Here is a 15,595-nt window from a genome sequence, read left to right as displayed (position 1 = left end):
ATGTCCTTTTTTTCTCTAATTCAGATAAGACTAAAAAATTTCAACAGCTGAGAAATACCCTGCAGAATCAGTTACTTCCCTTGTTGAATGAAACAGTTCTAAAGGTTAAAACATAAAAGTCTACTATCACCTACCAAATGATGGTGATCTGACCCACTTGAACTACCCTTTAAATAAACAGCACAATTTTATTGTAAAGAATTTCAAACCTCTCCAAAAGGACCAGTGATATACAAGACTTTTTTCAGATTTTTTTTCTAAATTGGAACAAAATATTTGTGGTAAAATCATTCCTGATAAAAGGCTAGTTCAATACTCATGGACAATTATGAAAGACAAAATTCAATACTCAATGACAATTTTGCAAGGAATATTCATTACTCAAAGACCACTATGGCACTAAAAGAGACATGTTTAAAAATTGCTAATTGGCAGAAAAGCTATATTCCCACTACTTTTCCATTCAATATAGAGGCCTGAATACAAATTAGCATAAATCTACTATTTCTACGATACGAATATATTTATCACAGCAATTTGTTTCTAATATCCCATAACCAATGTGCTTAATATACAACTGGCAATCATGTGCAAACTAAAACTTCTTAACTAATTGCTCCTTTTTTGTGAATTCATAGGCAACAACATGTAATAATAGCAAGTTGCTTTATACATTACACCATCAACATTTAACAACTGAATCTTGTAGGATCTGCATTCATTATAACTTAAAAAGTTATCTTGACAGAAAAACTGATAGTGAAAATGAACCTTCTTTAATGAGTTTTAAAACTTTGCATTCCCAAAAAGATTAGATTTATTGCTTCCCCTTTTTTCCTTTGTAAATATAGTTCAGTTTGTCGTTAATAAGATTAAATCAAAACAAATCCACTCCAAACCAAACCAACCACGACTTGCTACAACCATCAACCGTCCAAGCTGATATACTTACGGGTATATGTAAATTAGATACTGATGAACGTTGTTGTGAAGTAGTTCTGTTAGATGCTGCTACATAGGCTAAGTATTGGATAACTTTCTTAGTGTTCTCGGTTTTACCTGCTCCAGACTCTCCTCTACAAAATAAAAGAATATATATACAAACACATGCAATACAATGTTCAGATTATGTCACACCAATGGTTTGATATACATTCGTAATACAGCTCAGGTTTAGACATGGTCTACTTTGATTGATTGGTGTAAAACTTCACATTCAACACTATTGTGCAATTTCATGGCAGTCCTTATTGTGTGGATAAGGCATAGGGGGGGACGAATAAAATTATAAAACCAAGAAATGTGTGATTAATATGAACGTCTATAAAACATAACATGTCCTGTTATTTGTTTGCAATAATGGTATTCTTGAAGAAGATCTATATAGATGTTGCTCTTATTCATGTTTAATTGTAATTTGAACCAGCTTATTTTCCTTCTTCACAACTTCAAATACCGATTCAAATGAAAGGGAAAAAAAGCAACCTAATGTAAACCAGACACATGAATTATAAAGTAAAAATCTTCTAAACCAGGCATTCATATAAACTTCAGAATGCTAGTTAAAAATGTTTGAACCAGAGTTAACTGTATTACGTAACTTGAATAAGTTATGTTGCTTACAGATGTCAATTATGTGTACAAAAATATAATTATTTTCTTTCATTCAGCAAGCATTTTTCAATGACAACAAAGACATTATTGTGGAATTTACAGCTTTTAAAATATATGTTTACCAGGTACAGAAAACATTAAAACCTAACAGTTGTTTAATATACAGGTGGTGTCATTTGTCAGGGAATTGTTTTTATACATATATAGTCTGTCAGGGCATTCAAAACTACCTATAGGGATCAGCTGTTCCCAATCTCATATTTCTCTTTCATTGGTCATTATTTCATAATGTCAAAGACATAAATACACATGAAAAAGTTGGCTCCCTAATTGATTTTTTACCAATTAAGCACAAATTGAGATTAAATGACCAAATATGGATCATAAATAAATAATCAACTGGTCCTGGGATTCTGATCATACCGTCCGTGCAAGGGCTGTATAGCCAGTCAAGGTCGTTAAAAACTTCCATTTGTGTGATTCTGATCAGAATTAGGGAAACATTGCTATGTCTGCAGATGAAGTTTGTACTTAAAAATAGCAGGATATGATGAACAATTAACATTGCAAAATAAAAACTTGCACTCAAAAGCAGATTATGCTTAATCAACAGAACTATATGAACAATCATGAAAGGTGATCCAATGTGTTAACATAAAGTTATAAATTCTGATAAAAACCAGGTCTGTCTTATAGAATAGTCAATTTTAAATGGGCAGACATGTAAATATGCAATGCACAATCTGACATGTAACTTATTTACAACAGACAAATTTCAGCCCACTCAGGGAATTTAAACTGTACAGTACAATTTAAATATCAATATCCTTTATGAATACACAAGAGTTATAATCTATAGGGGTCCAATGACCTGCACATTTTTTTATGTCTATTACATAGGTTAATAAATGAGAAAATATGAGAACACAATCAATCTTTTTAGAACCTGTAGTGTATACACAGGTGTAGTTAATATAATTATAATATGCTATCTTACATATAAATTATATTTTTCTATCATAAAACAGCCATTTCATATTTAATATGTCAAGATTCATGGGCTATTAATGAATGCATGGAATATAACATATTTTGTATTTTTGACATTTTAATTGAAAACGTTGCAAGGAATTTAAAAAATACTCCAGAAAAAAGTTTCTCTGATAGAATAAATGCTAACTTATTTATCAATTGCAGGAAGTTATAAGGGATGGGCATTTGAGAATCATTTAAATCAATATTTCTTTGAATTGTGTTTCTCATTTGGTCTATTTTTATTTCTTTTCAAATAGCTGATTACTAAGTCTGCAGGATAATCAAAGGCATCCTACAAACACCCATAAACATGAAGCACAAATTCAAAGGTATGAGGATAAAAGGGAGTCAAGATGAAGGAGGGACAGGGGTATCATGTGACCATTCACGGAAAATAAAAGTACAATTCATGTTCTTCAATTTGATGTTATGTAGAACCTTAGAAAAATCATAAGTCTTTTCAAGTCAAGTTATTTGACTATAAACACTGAGAAATCACTTAGAGGTTAAGTGCACTCACATCCTCTAGAATACTGTACTAGCTTATTTAGTCAATCAATATGTAATCTAATTCTGTCAGAACTTTTTTTAAAAGGGAATTTGTTTTATATAATCGATAAACCAATCAATTCAATGTATTTATTCATCCTAACTTAAATTACCATCCTAAAGTCACAAGAGTTCAAAGGGTGTCAACATGTATATATCTATGTCTCTCTTCTTAACAAAGATGATAATTAGTATTTTAATGAAGGACCTAATTACATATGATCTTTACATATAACATGTTACTATTACACTCCTAATGACAGACTACAATCTGTTGTATGCTATAAACATGAGTCAACATCCTATCTAATACCAATGAATCAAATCATATCCTGAATCATTATTCTGTCTAAACGGAATCTTATCTAATTTTCTACATAACTTATACAAAAAAACTAGGTTAAAAACAATTCAAATATAAGACTAGACGATGCCATATACAAATGTTAAGGGGAAATCTACTTTACTTTGTCAAATACATGTAATTTTACCACAAGACTACAAATTTAATTATAAATTGGGTAAATAAATACACCTGTACTTTTAGCTTGGTTGGCCAATGACATGTTGCTCTTTACAAGGGATAGCTAAACTCAAGTCACTAAGAGTTTCAAGTAGGTTTAAAGTCAAGTACTTTTAAAACAATATTCCATTAACCTCATAGGGCACCTGTTACACACAATACAAACGAGACACACAATATGATAGCAATCTTTACAACAATTGAATCATTACCATTTACGACCTAAATTTGTATACAGATCAGAAAATAGATAATGTTTGTTTTTTTTCTGAAAAAGCCAATATTTGCATTTTTTATCAACATTCACAGTAAAAAGGTCATCATGTGGGTCATTGTTAAACCATAAACATACATTTTTAGCTGTAAACAATGTTGTTTGTGACATTTAAAGTACAGGGAAAGTCCTATATCATCACTTTACTAAACACTTGGATGTCACAAATATCATAAAATTCTCCTAACAATATGAAATATGAAAAGATTGAGATAAGGGTGCTCAAACAGATATAAAATCATCCCTCCATCAATACCAGATGAAAGTGATCAATTTCCAGTCAATCATCAGTAAAATGACTTTGATGTAGGTGCTAATCTATTCTAATGAAGACATGGAACCAATTCTCTGATTAAATGCAGATTCAGCTCTTTTCATTTCCATACCTTATGTGATATTAAGTTTAGATTGATTACCAGCCTCATTGTCAGAAAGTGACAACCTTTATTGATCAAATTCTAAATTTACAAGGCTATTTAGATAGATGTGGAATTGGACATAGATATTTGATACAGATTTATGCAGGATGCAGTAGACGTGCCTTGCTGAAGGTGTAACACACCTGAATATGAGCACCACTTCATTTGGATGTTTATTGAGGTCTGAGAAGAGAAAAAGGATATGAAAACATACAATATTTCCGTTTGTAAATTAAAACATGCTGCCAATGAACAAAGTGATTATAGATAATCAACCATGTTAACCACAGGTTTAAAATATAATTAAGGAAATATGTGATTTTCTTCATCCTGTTTAAAGTCCGCTTTAAAACATATACAAGGCCAACAAGCTTCTTTATATTATAAAATTTTTAAATGTTTGTTATATTTGCTATCTATTTGCTATTGATAATCTTCTTTTAAATGAAAAATAAATGGAGAATTTTTCCATGCGACAGAGATGATGCCCCTGCTTGCATATAACATTATAAAGGGATATAACTCAAGAATAGTACAAGTGTCAAGGACCATAAGTCTACAAACCACTTCATAAAAGACTTCAGACTGGGCAACAGAATCCAACTATACCAAATACTAAGGGTGGTCTCAGGTGCTCCAGAAGGACATAAAGATCCTGCTTCAACTTAGACAATAAGACCGATAGTGCCACAATGGTTGTCTTAGAACTTTTTGTTAAAAAAACTTATTTCCTTGGTTTTGTTATTATAGGTATGAAGTTTTACTAAAGTTTACACTATTTCTCTTCTTGCATTTTTATAAATTACTATCTTTTCCTGTAAATACAAGTCTTGGGCTTAAGGGTTGGTCAACAGGATTTAAACAGTCTAAGTACATTGGAGTGTTTTCAGAATTTTTCACCTGTCTGTAGCCTGAATGGAAAGAGATAACAATGGTTCTTTTCAAAACGCACCCAATGGTCAATTGAAATTTTAATTTCTTATTTCTCCAGACAATATTTTTATAAATTTATCTTCACAAAACTTTAAACTAGCCTTTCATTGAATAGTTAAAATGGCAATTAATTATTCAATAGGACTATCATCCCACTACATTTTGTGTCGTCTGTCAAGTTCATGTGTAATCAATTTTTACCTCAGTTTAACCCTTTTTTCAATAACACAAATGACAGCAGTCATGAATGTACTTATCTAAAGGTAAACATCCCATTAGATAAAATCTAGACATAAAAAAATAAGTGCAACATGAAATTGTAATAATTTATGACCCAAAGTGATATGTCACTGTTATAAGAACCATAAAACACTGAGGTGGTTGATAGAAGTTTCGTCAACATTTCAACCGCAGATGTGCTACCTGCCTATCGTGCTACCTGCCTATCGGTAGTTATTTTTCCATATAAGGCAAGACTTACTAATGAGTCATTACGTTACTATCAGTTAAAGGTAAAAGACACACAGCTGACCCATTATTATTATATCATTAGATCAAGAATATTTAAATATTTATTATATTGTGTGACGTATTTCTGGAATGTCAACCACTATATATGCTTTATATGTAATGCTTGAATAATTCTGAGAGCATGTTTGTCTATTTTATGGGATAAGCAAAATATTTTCAAGTCTGGACTATGAATATGGATAAAAACATTTTGAATAAAATTTAATTTAGATTTTTAAATGACTCCTTTATCATTTTATCATCTTACACCCTTTTATTGTGTACCACATGCAAATTTAATGATAGGCAAAGTTTATAATATATTTATTTCAATGGACCATAAAAAAAAAAACATTTTAAAAGTTTGTTTATAAATTTTACTATATTTATCTTTTCCAATAACATTTATTTCATATATTTTTGATTATAAAATAATTTTCAAGTCAACCAGAAACAGTGTATTCCTAAAGTGACCTTCATGATTAAATACCCTTTGCCATATGGCTAGAAAACTTGTCTATCATTTCAATTATCTTAATCCATTTTTCTGCAAAACTTTCAATATTCTAGGCCTAAGTAATTTCCATTGAATTCATTCAATTAACATGTTTTATTTCCCCCAATAGTGAGTATTTTGATAGTGTTCAAAACAAAATTCAAGTAGATTGATTTGAAACTACATCAAACACATTTAAATTTGGTCCATGGCAGTGCTTCAATGTAACCATTGTATGTGTAAATTAGACCTATCATAGATATAATACGCTGGTGTGGTTCATATACATTCCTTTGCAATCTAACTATCAAAAGTTTATCTTGTTGGAAGATTTAATTTAAAAGCTCAGCAAAATATCTAGGATGTCCAGGTCTGAAATGTGAGATGACCATAAACAAATAGCCGGTTAAGACTTTAAATTTAAGTGGTCATTATTTTAAAATGGGTCAAATACAATCATGTATGTTGACAATTAAGATCTTCTTCCTTCGGGCTTTACTATGACATATATAAACAAGAATAATAATAGGGTATTTAGAGGGTATATAATTAGATATGTTATTTTAACATGCTCATGTTATTCGATACAAAATGACCAACACTGAAATGAAAATGTCAAGTGCATTATAAAACATATGAAGATTTTTCTGTCTTTACATTATTTTTAATCACAGTTGTCTTGCATATATATGTATTTGAAAGTTTATAAACACCTTTTTTTTTCAATTAACAAGGATAAGGATATGTTTTTAGAACTTCTATTCTAACATTTATCTTAATATGTAAAGTTTTAAAACTATGACAACAAGAAGGTCTGCTAAAGCCAAAAGCTAATGAGACTATTTTGATTAATGTATATGGCTTTTTTTTCCAACTTTGCAAAAACATCTAGTGAAAAATACACAATAATACTACATGTAAGGATCTTTTAAAAAGTTAAAATTTCAAAGTTTGTTACATGTATGTATAGCCTGAAGTGGTGGTTACTGATTTAAAGACACTGGAATGATTTTCCAATGCAATGTCCAAAATGTGAAGTTTCGGTATTTTCAGTAAAAACAAGTCATCATTAATCACTCTTGTACCTGGCTACATGTATAGGTTGAATAACCGTTATGACAGAGACCACTTCAGCCCAAAGCTACATCATACCAAGTCAACAAATATAATATTTTTATATCAGTCATAAATTTCTATATAGGAGCTTTTCTATTATAAAAACTTCTTGTAAAATGACATTGACATCATTTTGTTTATAAAAGATCATAAATAACTTAGACTTTATGGAGGATGAAGATCATTGTCATAAGACAAATCTGCTGTCAAATAAGTCCAAGAGAAACACATTCCAGAAAATGAAAGATTGAACTGCGATCACCAGATATATCAAAACCAAATTTCTTTGAAAAATTATTTGTCAAAAAAGTCAGAGATCAACAGAACCAAGTGATCAGAGCTAGCATTGAAATCTGGAAGTTTTAAAAGGTCAATTGTGAGATAAACAATGTTATAAAACAAAAGATAAACATGTTATCTCTCCGCTTTGGTTTTCGCTTAAAAAAAGTCCAGTCCAAAAGCAACCACTAATTTGCAATGGCTTCCAAAATCTACCATTGACAAATTTAACAAATGAATATGGTTCTTATTTAGATTCTTCTTATTTAGGAACAAACTTAAGTTTTGCTGGTCTATTTGGAAAGCGTGACTGGGATTGGTTGAAAAATAACTGTCGAACAGTATACGCTTATATTTTAAGAATTAATCTCTAAAGAGGCCGTCAGGATCTTATAAAGTTTCAAATCCTCACAGATATATAATTTAAGCTTCTTTGAGAGATCTGATATTTCTCAAGATCAGTGAAATATGTTTTTATTTCATACAATACATACGTGCAAAGAATGGACTGATCTTCTCTATCTGAAAAGAAATAAGCAAATCATTCAATAATTTCCAAAAGTTACTGCTAGGTCAAAGTTACAAAACCCTGTTACTCTGTTCTACAAGTTATATACATGTATTGTCATATACAAATGTACCCCTAAAAACAATACACCTTATCCCTATTTGTCCGCCATTACTGGATATCACACAGGTTCACGTAAAATTTTGACGTCATAAAACATAATATCTGACGCAACAATGGAAAAGTGATTGTTGTATGCATCAAAAGTTCAAGCGGCCAGGTCAGCCAGGACTAGTGATAAGGTGTATGAATAAGTAAACAAAGACAGTTTTCTAACTCTAAAGCAATCAATCTGGTGAGGGAAAGTAAATTCATTTAGTGTTCTTTTTATTGACAAGTATTTACAGAAATATGCATATTTATATGTTAATATCCAGCTTGCACTGTTAGCCACTAGTCAGATGACCCAGACTAGTGAAAAACAAATTCTATCCAAATATTTGCAAAACTTTGTTTAGGCATGTAAGGAAAATGTCTGAATATTGGTCTTTGGACTAGTGGTTGGAAAAGATTTTATTGCAGACTGTGAAAACAATAATCTTTGTAAAATAAAATGAATGTGTCGGCAGAATTTCTCTCTCGTAACAAGTCTCAGCAATAACTTTAGGGATGGAGTTTACATTTTACACGTATGTATAGAAATATAATAAGCATGGCCATTTAAATAAAAAAAAATTATCAAGTCTGAAATAAAAATATCTCATTCAGCAAAAGTGTTCTAGGGTTACAAAATCCATGTTTAAACAACTTAAAAGGTGAAAGTATGGTCTATACATGAACAAACAGGAAATATTTTCGCTAAGCTGGGAAGACAACTTCCCCTCAGGCTAAATAGTTTCACTGACAAATAGTTTATACTTGAAGAAGTTGATTAAATAAGTATTTAGTGTTTTTAAGTGTACAGGAACTTTATCTTCTTATGTCAGGCTTCCTGATATGGCTTCTAATAAAACAATTATCTTATGATGTTACATGTTAAGGGAATGCATACAGAATCTTATCTTCGAGAAAGACATATGCTTTTATGTATTTGTTGTCTATTATTATACTCCTTCCAGTTTCTGAGAAAATTGTCTGAAGTGTTTTATTGATGTTTATTCAGAAAAAATAGAAAATTGTACAGGTGAAACTGGACAAATTTCAAATATCACACGGACACAACAAAATCAGTTTTTAAATATTCAACACATACTACATGTAAAAGTACATATAAGCCAAGCCTTGAAGATGTACCTGTAAACTTTCATTAGGATTAGTGTATTGATTGCTCTACACACTAAGAGAACCTGTTTTATTATACTTTAGATTATAGTATTGATTGATCTAACCTTCTCATCCTCTTACCTAAACTTTATCACATTCCTCCAGAGATAACATTTTCATACCTGATAAGTGTACAAACAATTACTCTTGTTTATATATTATACAGACGTTTACCTCAACATCTGACATAGGAACCAGAACTTTTACAAATAAAGGCTTGATCTGCACCTGTACCTACCCGGTACATGTAGGCTTTCAACAATTACATTTCACATGTACATGTATCGCATTCACATGGGGCCTAAGATCAACACAGCTTGACAACTAATTGGACTAAGTTATTTCCCAAAGATAAAATGTTTACAGGGTCATACATTTTATACATTTATTTAAAGATATCCAACAATTAGTAGTTGATTTTAACAAATCTCACAGATCCAAACTCATCTTTTATAGGACTATGGACACTTGATCTCTTGACCCAGTATTTAAGTAGTAACATTACTATCCTTACATGTACTACATGTAGGCTGAACTGCTTACATGTACATGTATCAGTAGGTTATTATCTGAAGAATAACCTTAACAAGGTTTAGCATTTTATTTGTAATGATTAATTTAATAAAGGAAGATATGAAATGTGGTTGTAGCACAACTCATGTAAAGAAAACATAAGGTTGCAATATACATTTTTGTACATTTGCCTTTCATGCATACTTTCTTTTAAATAGAAATCCCACTACATGTATCCAGTCTTCAATCATCATCACAAATTTATAATTTAACAAAAAAATTTAAGTCTACTAAAAGTTTTCTTCAAATCCCTCTCGAAATTTGTTATCAGTCCTATACCAGATGGCAAAAATATATAAATTCTGCAATCTAAAAATAAGTTTTAAGAATACTTATCAAAATAATTCAAAGAATATTTATCAGAATATAACATCTATGAAAGAGACATATACTGGCCATTGGTCTTGAAAATATAACCCGTCAATGATTAAAGAAATGGTCAATCTGATGGACAATTCTTCTAAAATTTCTAAAAAGATAAAAAGGACAACTCCATCTACACTGTAATTGATTACTAAATGTAAAATGATATCTAATAACAAGAATGTGTCCAAAGTACATGGATGCCCCACTCGCACTATCCTTAACTACCTTGACCAAAAACTTTAACCTGAACGGACGCACAGACGAACGAACGGAGCCACAGACCAGAAAACACAATGCCCCTCTACTATCGTAGGTGGGGCATAAAAATTATTACAGCCAAAAACAATTCTTGATGTGTATATATTCAAGTACATGTATAAAGCAAAGACTTACTAGAGGACTTTTAGTTGCAAAAAGTGTGTATGGAAACTTTAAAGCATTCACTGCATGCACATACATCAATGTGCATTTATTTCTTGTAAAATGTATTTATAGCTGTTTTAAACCCTTCATGTCATTTTGGAATGCTTTTATTTTTTCTTTAAATCTGATAAAGTTGCCAGATAAATCAACAGAGGAACATCCATCTGTTAATATTTAAAACGAGAATGTCAGATTAAAATGTCAGGTCAGAAATAAACATTTACAGATAATAAACTAGTCATTAAATAACTTCTTAAATTTCTTACATAAGAATAATGTAAACATTTACATATTACAGAGATTCAAACATTATTGAAATTAACAAGTAATCAAGCTAACCATTTGACCATAATGATCTTTACTATAAAAATCTATTAGTAAATGCTTATAATATTAAAGACAAATAACAATGACCTAGCTAAACAGATACAAGGTAAACAGGTGAATACTTTATTACCTAGAAATTGTAAATCTCAATCATTTTGTAAACAAAGTGTATGAAAATTGGAAATTTCAGTTTCAACATGTTTGTCGTGGGTATACATGTACATTGTATATATCTCCTTACTTATTATTTTTATATCTGTGCATGTATGTGCATACATTTATACTTATAGGATGCATTTAATCAGAAACTGAAACATCATATTAAATCTGCCTTGACTACATTAATATGCATGTAAAGGATATAACACATATATTAATTAAATTTAAAGAGATGTGCCTCTTATGTTCGATGGTCTAAAAGGTAAATCTTTATACACCAAATATGGAGAAGATACATTGGAACAACTCAATTGTTTTCAGTATAACTTGTCATATACTCAATAGCCTGATTTATGTGGATATAGTGATGTAAATGCAAGCACCCAAAAATATCTCATCAAAAACAAAACAAAGGGCAAATGTTGGAAATATAGACCAAGTTTCAACTTCACAGAAATCCATCTTACAGTTTAGGAAAAGATACATTCATACCACCAGCACATACAAGATGACTACCCTACCCCATTTTGTAGATATGACAAAGTCTACTTTTTGTTTTGGAACACAAAAAGTATAATGCCATAAAAGTATATCAGTATATGTATACATTTGTACTAGCTATGTACATGTAAGTTTTAATGAAATCTTGAAACTGGTTTAAAATAGAAGTTTTGGATATGAAGCCAGAACAAATTCATAGTCAAAGTGACACAAAGATAAAATACAATGTTGGCAAAAAAGCGGTCAATACTGGTAAGTAAACTGCAAAACTTGCATAATAGATTGTCTTAAAATTACATTTGTAATATGGCTTGCGAGGCTCATTTCAGGATAGAGGCGTAGATTTTATTTTATTACTAGACATGTGAAAGACACTGTAGTTATTTAAAGTAATGTTACTACAAAATCTGTTTAACACTGCTTAAAAAACTGTTATCTAAGTGCAAACATTTGCCTTTTTTGGCACAAGATTAACAAGGACAGCAAGCCTATAAATTCAAATGTAAACCCATCATTAGACTGGCACAGAAAAGTGTCTTAACAATTTACCTTGCAACATGCTTCTATATGCGGTGTCTGTGATGGCAAACACATGAGGGGGGACTTCATGGCGTTTCTTTCCTTTGTAAAGTTCTATTACTTTATCTGTGTAAATTGGTAATCTCTTGTATGGATTTACAACAACACAAAATAAACCTGAGTATGTCTGAAAAGAAAGAATCAATTATAATTCATTATAAAACATCTACCTGTGTAGTAATTATGGTATCTACAGTGTACATTGAATGCAACAAGAAAAAGTTTATAAAAACATAATACGATTGCATGCAATTCGATTTATAGTGAAACCAGATCATATACACTGTACATGTAAGAGCACAACTTAAGAATCAATTCTTTGAAGCTTTACTTCAGGATGTAGTCATATTGTGGTTAAAATAATGTTGAGTACCTGGTCTTGCTTATGAATTTTTAGTGGATAAAATTCTATGATTAACTGACTTTTACCAAACTTTTTCTAGGGCAAGCAAGTGTCCTTTCTTTTTTACATTAATGTAATTTATCTAACAACAGCTAACAATGACACTAATTTCTAGTTTCAGGACTTTACTATAATTGACCTCAGATTTGAATTGGCATTTGCCATGCAACCACCTCTGTTAAGATTGTTTTCCAGTTTTTAACACAGTTGACTTCTATACCATTATGCATGCATACATGTTCATCTTCTTATATCGATGTATTGTAGTTTTCTACTGAATCATATGATATTGACAAAAAAGGACTACACTTTTGTTGCCAAGTTGGAGGTCTATGTGAAGATAATTATTACAGCAGTTTTACAAATCTGGACTGGTAGGTGAAGACTGAATCTAGCAAGCATCTGGTAAACTACTACTACTCGGTCATGCTGCCTAACCAATCATGGTCTGGGTTGCTTAATTTTTCTGTGCTTTTTGTTTTTTTGGTGTGTATAATTTAGTACTTGAACGTAATATTGATCAGATGAACAGAATTACGCACCTGTCAGACTATGTCAAGTGTATGATTAAAGAAGGCATAGATCTTACCCTCTTGTGGAGTTTAAGACACTTTAAAGGCAATGGCATCAGATATTTTAATGAGAATGATTGTGTGTCCCCTGTGCTGTCCAGTCGTAGCAAAGAAATAGTGATAGGTTATATTTAACCTAATGCAGAGAACTAAATGGTTTTTTATATCGTAGTCATTGTTAAATCGTCTTATGATACATTTTTTGCACATTGATATCAGTATTTCAACCAAGAGACAGCTTAAAATGATACCAAGCCAACTGATTTAATATAATATCCATTACTTACATAAATCAAACCAGAGTAGTACCGGTCTTTCAGGTTAAACAATACAGATGCCTCATTTAGACAGGTCAGTTCTGCCATATCCTCGACTTTGTTAAATTTAGGAGGATTCATTTTCTGACAATCATCCCTGTGAACCCGAACTCTTTTTCCGGATTCTTCCAACTCCACTTCCATTTCTTCTCCATGTTCGCCTTTTACACATGCAGCACAGAATCCATGCTGCTCATGGGGGACCCATATCAATTTTTTGGAAGCCCATTCTGCCTGGATCATAGGATCATTGATAGTATTTCTATCAACAGCCAAATACTGCAACTCTTGTGCACTCACGCTTCCGTAAGGGTCGTCCGCCATTTTCAATGTTGTCGGCCTTTTATTTCAGAAAGAAACTACCCAAAGTAATGCAAACTTCAATGTCTCTTGAAGCTAAATAAATGTCTTTTATCCTTAAGATTTAAATTACTGATATAATCCCTTTTCATGTACAAAAAACTACACTTATAAGACACATTCAAATCTGTTTTTGGGCCGCCGCCCGCCTTGGTTGAAAGAACGAGAAAACTTGAATCAGAGAGTAGTCACGTGACTCCTAGGTGCAACAGGGAAAGTTCATGTGCTAAAAATAAACGTTTCCTGAGTGAATATGTTTTCAATTCTTCTTTTTGTCACATAAAAAACTATTTTGAACAAGCAAATATTCTTTTACACAACCTAACTTATAATGAAAAATAAATTAGTGACACGCCCCTTCTACGTTTAAATTCCAAAGACATTAAATTATATGATCAATGACATTCTTTGGGTCGCAAAATATCATGGTCTAACCCGGAAATTGTGATTACGCACGGCAATGTCATTATGATATCATAGAAAAAGGTGTAGTGGAACTGATCAATACTATTGTCACATGTGGAAGTTGAGTCCTCGACGGTCTTGGCTGTCTCAGTTTAATAAATAACAACTGTTTGTGTCGGATAAAACTGGGACTATTATACTGTTAGTACAAGTATAAACAGAGACATCAAAAATTTGTATTATATGTCTGCTACAATAGAACCAGGGTAAAATAGGGTCGGAATTATGTTTATTATCCTTTGTTTTTTATTTTATTCTTTATGATATTTTTTAGCCAAGTATAAACGTGATCAAAACTTAGTGAACAGAGTTTTGTATCTTTTTAATAAAACTTTGTGACAATCGTGACATATAGCGTATATAAGATCTTAATTCTAATAGTCAGAGTCAGCTGGTTTTGATGTCCTTATCTTAATTGCTGGGTTGGCTTTCAACAAATATTTTTTCCGCCTCACAGAAATTCCCTTGGAAACTTTTTTTATATAGAAGATCATAGCGAAACAATTCCAAATATTGTTTCCTGCTGGAACAAAAGTAAATATCCTTAACATTACCACAATGTCAAATCTGTACTTTAATACGGATCAGAAACCTGGAGAGAAACAGTTTCATCTATCAAATCAATCCAAACTTTTGTCAATAAATGTTTGAGAAACATCCCCAACATCAGATGGCCAAACAAAATATGGCCAATAATGAGTTATGGAGACGAACCAAACAACAGCCAACAACTCAGAAAATAAGAACAAGAAAGTGGAAGTGGATCGGGAATACCCTCAGAAAAAAAGACACAAACATCTCCAAGGCAGCAAGCCCTAGAATGGAACCATAAGGACATCCAAAAAGGGGGTGGCCAAAAAACACCTGGCGTAGAGGACTTACAACCGAGCTGAGTAAAATTGGGAAGACCTGGAAAGAATCAAAACGAACAGCCATGGACAGGAAGAAATGGAGAGAAACTGTAGTCGCCC

General features: G+C 31.4%; 1 protein-coding gene across 10 annotated transcripts in view; it reads right to left on the bottom strand.

Annotated features, from left to right (window-relative positions):
- LOC139488217 (myosin heavy chain, non-muscle-like) overlaps positions 1–14,637 on the bottom strand; it is a 49,103-nt gene extending 34,466 nt beyond the window's left edge. For 4 of the 10 annotated variants that reach the window (XM_071273688.1, XM_071273690.1, XM_071273691.1 and 1 more), the window contains exons 1-5: positions 13,770–14,596; positions 12,478–12,634; positions 8,243–8,270; positions 953–1,076; positions 135–167 (exon numbers count right to left, since the gene is read on the bottom strand). In XM_071273688.1, the coding sequence (XP_071129789.1) occupies positions 135–167; positions 953–1,076; positions 8,243–8,270; positions 12,478–12,634; positions 13,770–14,123 (696 nt within the window). In that variant the 5' untranslated portion in view covers positions 14,124–14,596. Of the gene's footprint in view, positions 1–134; positions 168–952; positions 1,077–8,242; positions 8,271–12,477; positions 12,635–13,769 lie in introns of all 10 variants that reach the window. The other 6 variants (XM_071273692.1, XM_071273695.1, XM_071273694.1 and 3 more) reach the window with 4 other exon arrangements.
- Positions 14,638–15,595: the final 958 nt, after the last annotated feature.

The sequence above is a fragment of the Mytilus edulis genome, chromosome 9 (genome assembly GCF_963676685.1).
Source record: "Mytilus edulis chromosome 9, xbMytEdul2.2, whole genome shotgun sequence".
NCBI classification, from domain to species: domain Eukaryota; kingdom Metazoa; phylum Mollusca; class Bivalvia; order Mytilida; family Mytilidae; genus Mytilus; species Mytilus edulis.
Note: the sequence above shows the minus strand (reverse complement) of the source record. Positions and strands in the feature narration are given on the sequence as shown.